The following is an 8,790-nucleotide window of genomic DNA, read 5'->3' as shown; positions in this document are numbered from 1 at the left end:
CTACAGCCCAAAAAACCTGCATATTATATGATCATAAACTGACCCAAAGAATAAGTGTGCATAAATATTTGTCAGTCCTTGTCACGACTGTTGTTTTATCTAGGGTACACCCCTTTTGTTGCTCAATTAGAAATGGTCCAGCATAAAGTGACACAGGCCCCATAAGTAGGTCCAAAGAAGCAAAACCTTTGTATCCTCTGGACGGTCACATTCTGTCGGACTTTAGGAGCATAGACTGGTCTGTCTCTGGACTGATTTAGACATTGGCCCTCACATGTCTCCATTTCTAAAAGTAACTTTAGTAGTTTTTCGTATTGGCTCAACAACTCAGTTCCAGTCCTACTTGTTCAGTTTTCCTGTGCCGCCCTTAATCTTGTACATTTACTCCGAAACAGCAGGGGAGATCTGGGGCAAACCTCTCAACATGATTGTAATGCAGCCTAAATATGTTCTTCTCATAAGTGCATTGTGTCATGATACAAGTACCCACCGCCTCGTTTCAAGATATCATCTGAACAGATGAGAGCTAATAGCGTACTCAAAGCCTCTCTTCCAATGCACTTCTCATAACCCCCCGTGGAGCTGACCCTCCAGCCTATCAGCAGCAGGAACAAACAGGAACATTCAGATGGCCATAATAATCTGCCCAGCTCTTGTAGTTTAGTTTAGTAGAGACAGAGTGATGGGACTGAGTTTATTGGTTAGTTCTAATCTGTTTCCTGTCCTTTCTGTCCTGCTCCCTCTCATTTATGTTATAAACTCTCTATAACTCATGTATGGATTAGTGGAGTGCGCCAACAAATGATCCTTAATGTACTTTCTGCAGATGCCGGGCACTCTTTTTTTTTTTTCCTCACAAAGTGGCACCAATGGGTAGTGTAACACAGTCACTGACAAAAACTAAGTTCCACATGCAGACCAGCAATGAGTTTGTAAATTGTTCCACCAGAGGGCACAAACGGTGGCACCGCGAAAGGAGTGGCAGTGTAATCAGGCAGTAGCCAGAGCACCCCAAAGTGAGACAAAAGAGTGAGCGGAGGTCAGGAGACTCACAGAATGCCTTGGATACACATTAGACTTTTCCAGAACTTGACAGAGTTTGACAGGGGTCACATTGTGGATCATACCATGCAACAGCCCAGCATGTAAGCTGGTCAGAGTTCACAGAAACTTTATGTTGCACACAATGAGTACATGAGGGCACCTCTACGTGTTGTGAAGGTTCTGATTACTCAAGACAGACCACAACAAGGGAGGCTCATCATACTGAGCACCAAGCATTACAGAACCCCCTGACATCTCGACACAGGTACTGGACTCTTTTCAACATCCTGTGTGAGCCTGCATTCTGTTCCAATGACAGGAACCAGCAGGACCATGGGTTCCCTGTCCCATGTGTAGGCTGTCAATAATACCAGAGCACAGAAGGCTGTGCTTGGCGTTGTTCTGTAACTGGGGGGCGCAGACAGATGATGACATGCACTGGCAATACTTCAGGCATCAAGGATCAAGGTGTAGGGAAGCATAGGGTATGACTTCAGGTCACTTCCAGTGGTGATTTGAGATACTCTAATGGGTACAGCACTACATCAGTAACATCCTGCAGCCTACATGTCTTACCCATCATGTGTTGTAAAGCACTTTGAGTTGCCTCGTGCTGAAAAGTGCTATATAAATAAATGTACCTACCTACCTACCTACCCATCCTGAGACAACGGTCGTCCACACACAACACGTGTTTATTGTCTGCTTGCATCATGTTTAGGTTCTCCCGTGGTCAGCCAAACAGGTGGGAACAACTCAAACATCAACTCTGACCCAGTGCTGATCTGCTGGACCTCTGGGACTTACCACAGGTGAGGATACAACACCTGTAGGACTCTGCTTCACACAGAATCACCGCTTGTATCCAAGCGTGAAGGGTCTCACGTCCTACTGATGTGGGAACAGCATTCGTACCACTAACTCTGGCATCCATTTGATCTGCTACTGTTATCACTGCAGTATGGTCACATGACCTTTCAGCACATACAGTTTATTTTATTTCAGCTGCTTATACCTCTCTTTTTTTTTTTTTGTCAGTGAGTGTACAAGGACACAGCATGCCTCAGGTAAAACCCTGCTATTAAACTCTCAGACGCAATGGCTTACAAAAAACAGTGACCCCGATCGTTTAATGAAGTCATTTAATATTTCAAAAACATTATAGTTATCTAGCACGGTAATGGTGAGATTGGTCAAACACAGGAGACAAACAGTATACAAAACAACTCATGTCAGAAAAATAAGCAGAGACAACTAAAATGCATAAAATTAGAGTACAGTAAATGATTAAGAAGCATAAATAGCATTGTGTCCCATCACTGCTACCTTCACTGGATAAACCCCTGAGTTTGAAAAGAAAAAGTATAAATGAGAGAAATAGAAACAGTAAAATGTTGGCAGTTTTCTAGAGTTTAAGGAGAAAAAGGTTGTTGGATAAAGCGCCCGTGTAACAACCCTCCGCTGATACCAGACATGATTGCATTTTCAAGTTTTATTATTTACAAAACAGCAACAAAAAAAAGAAAATCTATTACCAACGTGCATGCCAGCTGAAGACATAACAGTGATAGTAATAATACTGACTTAAAACAATTTACTACATTTTTTTTTAAACTCAAATTTACAATTCTTCGAAAGAGACAGCATCATTTTAAGCCTAATACAAAAAAAGATAATCAAAGAAAACACCAAACACAAAATGTGGTGACACATTTTTTTTTTTTTACAGGATGGAGTTGAGAGGCACCAAACACTCTGTGCAAAAGGGGAGGGTGGGTTGGTGGGTGGGGGCTACATGGCGGCCCAGTTCCTTCTCTTTCTCTGGTGCGAGTCCTCTCTGTAATTAAAAACTGCCCCCCAGCCCACCCCAGCAGTCTGATTGAAGACACCAGGAAATGGAGTGGGGGGCCAATGGCCGAGACGTGACCGGCGTTTCCCACCTGGAGTGAAAGGGATCCTATGAACCGAACAAAGTACGAGCCACGACGACTACAACCACGCTCAAAGGCAACAGGTTTGCTCTGCAGACACTGGAGAGGCCAGCTTCCCCCCCACCCCACCCCCACACACACAGTTCAAAAAGAGTTAAAAACATACAAGGCTACAAGGAACCATCAGCTGGGTCCTGCTACCCATCGAACACTTTGTACTGAACTAGTGCGCCTCTTCCGTTCGTCAGTCTGAAGTTCTCAGAGCTTTCAGTCAGTTCGCTGCTAAAAAAAAAAACAGCAGCTTTGTGGAAGAAATACATCGTCATAAAACACAAGACAGAGTCCAGAGGGGAGAAGCATCAGCTCTGGAGCAGTTTCAGTCCTGATCATCAAGAAAGACAAGTTATATGATGTGACCTTAAAAACCAGGGACAGAGGGCAATGGACTGCTCCCAATGAGCTCCATTTCAACCGAGTCGGACCGAAAAACGCTGATTGTTTCAGCTCTGTCGAAGCACATGTGTAAAACTGACATCGACAACTCGGGTTGCTTCCTTTTAATGTTTTGTTTTGGGTTTTTGTTTTTTTGTTTTTCTGCCAGTATTCAAACCCGAACAGGTCTGTAGGCCTACTTCTGATTCAAAGAGCGGGAAAGTCAAAGCATTTCTCTGTCTCTAACTAATCACATTTTATTGTACAAATACAGTCTTTTTTATTAGTATTTGATTTTAAAGGCTGATGCTGTTTAATGTCGCCCTCCTGTGTATTACAAATCAAAAAGCCAAGCATCAACAGATCATTTAATGTCCATACTTTATTTTTATCTCTTTATTTATTATTGGAACATCAAAAATGGAGAAGAAGAAAAAAAAAGATTGTTTCAGCTGGTTTGCTCTTCAGCTGATATGATTGTTTTATCTCAGTGTCCAAAGTTCTTCTGCTTCTTCTAAAACACCAAATACAATCTGAGGTTCTTCAGCCTACTTTGCTTAATTTCCTAACCCCCCCACCTGTTATTTACAACACCTGGAACTTCCAGGAGTTCTGGTCCTTGTAGTCCAGGCAGTCAGCAGCGTTGAAGTTGAGCTTCCAGGCAGCTTGGTCCTTGTAGTCCAGACAGTCGACGGCTCCGAAGCCCAGCGAGGCGGCCGTGTAGCCCTGGGAGGAGAGGGAGGCGGGGGACTGGCTGAGGGCGCCCCCCATGGAGGAGGCCGTGATGGGGCTCAGGGCCCCGCCGGTGCCCGACAGCTGCGGGTGCATCGGGGACAGGTAGGAGCTGCAGTCCAGGCCCGTGAAGTAGGAGGAGGAGCCCGCGTAGCTCTGGCTGTAGGCCGGGGCCTGGCTGTAGGTCATGGGGTAGGTGGTGGCGCGCTGCATGCACGGGGTGGTGGAGGCGGACAGGGGGTCCGGCAGCGGCGAGATGGAGGCCGGGCTCCAGATGGACACGGTGGCGCTGGCCGAGCTGGAGCTGGGGGTGATGGCTGTGCCCGGGGGCGGGGGCGGGGGGCTGTAGGGTCCGTTGGCCGGGTTGGCGGCGGCCTCGGCGTTGGGCTCGCGCGCGGGGGACGCCTTCTTCTTCGGGGGCCGCGGTTTGGACTGGCCCGTGCTCTGCTGCTGCTGCTGCCGGCACTTGGCGCGACGGTTCTTGAACCAGACCTTAGGAGCAAAGCGGGGTTAGAACCAGGGGTTCCAAGATCAAGAGCAGCAGGGAACGGGCCAGAACAAGACAGAGGGAAACGAAACGCACTAAAAGTTGATATTTGCATTTTTAAAAAGCGCAGTTTCTGTGCGCAGCTCTGACACAAACAGACACACACACACACATCCCTTCGTTTTTGCAGCTAAAATCAGTGAATTGGTGTAAAGTGCTCTAAGATGTGTCACCTGCACTCTGGACTCCGGTAAGTTGATCTTCAGGGCCACCTCCTCCCTCATGAAGATGTCCGGATACCGAGTTTTGGCGAAAAGAGCCTCCAGGATGTCCAGCTGCGCGCGCGTAAAGGTGGTGCGCTCCCGACGCTGTTTACGCGGAGTGCCTGACAAAAACATTATTATTATTATTATTATTGAACGAAATATTTCCTCAGTGTTCACCTGACTCAGTTTAAAGTCGCGCCGCAGGCCTCAGTTTTAAAAGGCCGTCGGCGCAAAACCCGACTGAACTTGGATTATTTTACAGCACAGCTTGCAGATAATATATATATTTCTTTTTATTCGATATAGGAACAAATATTTAGATTAAAAAAAATAACATAGTTTTCTATCTTTCTTTTTTTTTACAAATCACATCAACTCTCCCTGTCTGGCTTCGTCATTTGTTCAATTTTGTCTTTTTTTTTCCAAACATAAAACCAAAGTTTAAATCGTTTAACTGTCTCGTTAGTTTTTATTGTCTCGTTAAGCTTCTATCATGATCATGAAACAGGAATAATAAATGCAGAAACGAATTATTGAGGCAAACATCGTCCGGGGGCCAATAAATATTTTAAATACAATTGATACAAAATAAAAATCTTCTGGTTTTGTTTGTGTTCAAATCGAACAGTTGAGATTAAATCAACGAGACCAGATTCATATCACAGATTCGGGGTTTTTAAAGATCTTTTTTCTCTTAATTTGTGACCTGAAGGCCGAGCTCAGGTTTTCATTTTCTGCTCCCTCCAAAAACAAAATAACAACCGAACTCCTGAGTCAAGGCTGCTCATCAAAATCCAAACAAAAATAATTCCCTCGTGAATAATAATAATATTAATAACTACGAAACACAATGAGAGCCTTTCAGTAAATAGGTTAGATGATTAAAGCAGCAGATTGGGGTTTAATTCGGGGTGAGAACAGCCCGTGGTTCCGTTCACACACACTCTGTTTTTTGTTTTCTTTTTTGACTCTGTAATCCTCTGAACTTATAGGTCAGGTGAGCTCCTGTTCTGGTAAAGAATCCGGCAGAAATTCAGACTCACTCCACACATTTCCACGCGGGTCCATTTTAACACCGAATTCATTTTGCGCGTAAAATCGGACACATTTTACGCGCAAAATTCACGCTTTAGAGAATTATTTCAGTGCCAACAATTTTTTCTTGATGTATACATTCGTTTTGAAATAATAATAATTTAAAAATAAACAACAGTTTTGTTTGTTTTGTTGCCGTTTTGAGGTGTCAGGTGTTTACTTACTGGGATATCCGACGGCGGTGTGCAGCAGATCCATGCCCGGGCCGGACAGCGTTAACCCGTTCACGGCGTAATGGGGCTGCTTAATGTAGGACATCATGCCTCCTGCCGGCTTTAAAACACTCCCTCACTCTCTCTCTCCTTCTGTCGGGCCGGGGGCCGCCTCTCCAAACTTCTCTCGGGGGGGTTGTCTCTCCTTCTTTCTCTCTTTCCTGTTTTTCCTCTCTCTCTCTCTCTCTCTCTCTCTTTCTCTCTTTCTGTTTTTCTTTCTTCTGGTTGTTTGTCTCTCAGATGATGTTTTAACCCCTTTTTTTCCCTCCCCCTCTCCTGCCTTCTTGTCCTCAGTCTGCGCGCCTGACTCGTGCTTCTGGTGCGTCTTTTCCACCTGTCCTCACCTGACGCTTCTTCAGCTCTGATTTAAAAAAAAAACCTCGAGTTCGTACAGAGAAAACACTCGAGGTCAGAGTCTTAGACGCCGACTGAGTTAGAGTAGTGCTACTGCTGCTGCTGCTGCTGCTGCTGCTGTCTCCATCGAAGCGGTGCGTCACGGCAGCTCGTCCCGCGCGCTCTGCTGGACGCTGTGGACGGAGGCCCTCGTGGCGGTGCCGGGTGCCTGAGAAGAGGATGGCGATCTGCAGGGTGGACAAGTGAGGCAGGCGACAAGAAGACTGGCTAATTAGAAGAAACTTCTTACCCAAGTCCGCGCAAAGGGCCCTCCCTCCTTCCCTCCCCCTCTCTCTCTCTCTCTCTCCCTCTCTCTCTCTCTTTGCTGCTGCGCTTACGCAAACGCGCGCGCCCACGGATTTCCAATTATTCACGGCGGCTTCAACTCTGTCCCGACTTTGGCATCGTTTGCTTGTTTTGCGTCCCTTAAAATGACACAGCTGAATCCAAACCACAAAGAATTTTCGTTTGAAGAGGGTTTAAACTCTTTTTTTTGCCCCCTCCGTTTCCTGACACGCATCGACCGAAAGGATGCTTTCAGACAACCTCAGCATCACTCTGAGGAGGGTCTGTTGTTCAGAGCTGCAGGTTGGAAATTGGCCTCCAGAAATAATTGAGCTGAGTGGAGGCAGAAACGGGTCCGGACCGGATTAAAAAGCAGCACAAAGAGCTGGTTGTTCTGCTGCTAAATCCGCCTCTGATCCCCAACAGACTCCTTCTCACCCACTCGTTCACCACACTCAGTATTATTAATAATAATAATAATTATAATTTTCTACTAACTTTCATTCCGACTTGACTGTCTGAGGTTCCAATCGTTACATTTTCTCTTATTGTTGAATGATTATTGAGTCTTGATTGAGTATTTTATTTTTATTTTGTCTTTTTCTCTCTTCCTATGGAGTGCTGTAATCAAACCATTTTCCCCTGGGAATTAATTTAACTTTAAATGAATTAAACTGAATGGATTAGTCTGAATATTTAAAGTTTATAATGAAGTCTATAACAGATCTGTTAAGGTTGAGGGGAAAAAATGACTGAAGTTTCTAAATTTTAGCTTCAAAATAAAGCTTTTTTTCTGAAGCAGATTACACTTCAGGATCATTGATGCAGGTAGATTATTATTTTTGTTTTTCCTTCTTTCTTTCTGTGTTTTTTTTAGTTTAGTTGTCCCCTCAGCTCCGGTTTCCTGCAAAGAGACCGTTTCAGTGTCCAGAGGGATTCTGCACACTTGTTAATTGAATTGAATTTCTTATACTTTACTTTAAAGCACACACACACACACACACACACACACACACACACACTTAGTTCAGACTGTATAAAGGGTTTTATCTGAGTGTGTTAAAGCCAAAGCAGAGACATAAAGATAGACAGAGAGACAAAGGGACCCTTTACAGATGTGTGTCCAAAACTCCAATAAAATGTCTTCATCTGATGCTGAGGTGTGTGTGTGTGTAGGGGGGTACATCCTGATGCTTGGAACTTTGTGTGCTCATTGGAAGTCAGACTTCCTGCAGGTACACTTTGTTTGTTTGTTTATTTGTTTGTTTGTTGCCTCCATCCCCATCAGTAGCAGAGCTAACAGTCTGATGGTAAAACGTCTTCTAACCTCCTTCAGACAGAAGAAATCGAGTCTGGGAGCGTTCAGACCGCTTTGTTCTGATTGGTTCTCAACACGACAAACGTCTGCTCTTTTACAGTTCATCAAACACAAAATAATGGTGTTTCATCTCTGTGGAATGTGTTAAATTTATTAGTAAAATACTAAAAGTCTCAATTTTAGGTTCAAAAATAGGCTTTTATAGGCTACTGAAACTGGATTTTATTTGTTGCTTTTTAAATGGGAAAATAAATCAAAGTGATGATTCTTGAGTTTCCGATGAGTTTAACTGGAAATCATCCCCTGAAAATCCTGACAGCACATCATAAGAAAACGATCCAACAAATTCTTATCAAAAATATATAAGTTAAATATCTGTAATTGAAGCATTTACTGTTTATTAATAATCTTTTTTTTAAAAAACGGCGTCCTGGCCCTTAAATGTTTTGCAGATAATCATTTGATTTAATTCTGACTGATGGAAAGTTTTTATTGGTGTGAAGCAGCCAAAAAACACTGAGTCTAACAATCATTTTAAGTGATTTTATTATAAAAAAAATATATATATAAAATGTTTGTCAGTTTTTAACACTTA

At 43.9% G+C, this 8,790-nt stretch overlaps 1 protein-coding gene across 1 annotated transcript; it reads right to left on the bottom strand.

The window, feature by feature from the left end:
* Window positions 1-2,172: 2,172 nt before the first annotated feature.
* Window positions 2,173-6,808, bottom strand: LOC108247335 (homeobox protein otx5). Its single transcript, XM_017435376.3, has 3 exons — window positions 6,152-6,808; window positions 4,860-5,011; window positions 2,173-4,631 (listed from the first exon to the last, which is right to left on the bottom strand). Exons 1-3 carry the CDS (start codon window positions 6,246-6,248, stop codon window positions 3,993-3,995), a joined length of 888 nt encoding a protein of 295 aa, XP_017290865.1. The 5' UTR covers window positions 6,249-6,808; the 3' UTR covers window positions 2,173-3,992.
* Between the last annotated feature and the right edge of the window lie 1,982 nt (window positions 6,809-8,790).

The sequence above is a fragment of the Kryptolebias marmoratus genome, linkage group LG2 (genome assembly GCF_001649575.2).
Source record: "Kryptolebias marmoratus isolate JLee-2015 linkage group LG2, ASM164957v2, whole genome shotgun sequence".
Lineage (NCBI taxonomy): Eukaryota > Metazoa > Chordata > Actinopteri > Cyprinodontiformes > Rivulidae > Kryptolebias > Kryptolebias marmoratus.
This window is presented reverse-complemented; position numbering and strand designations above follow the sequence as displayed.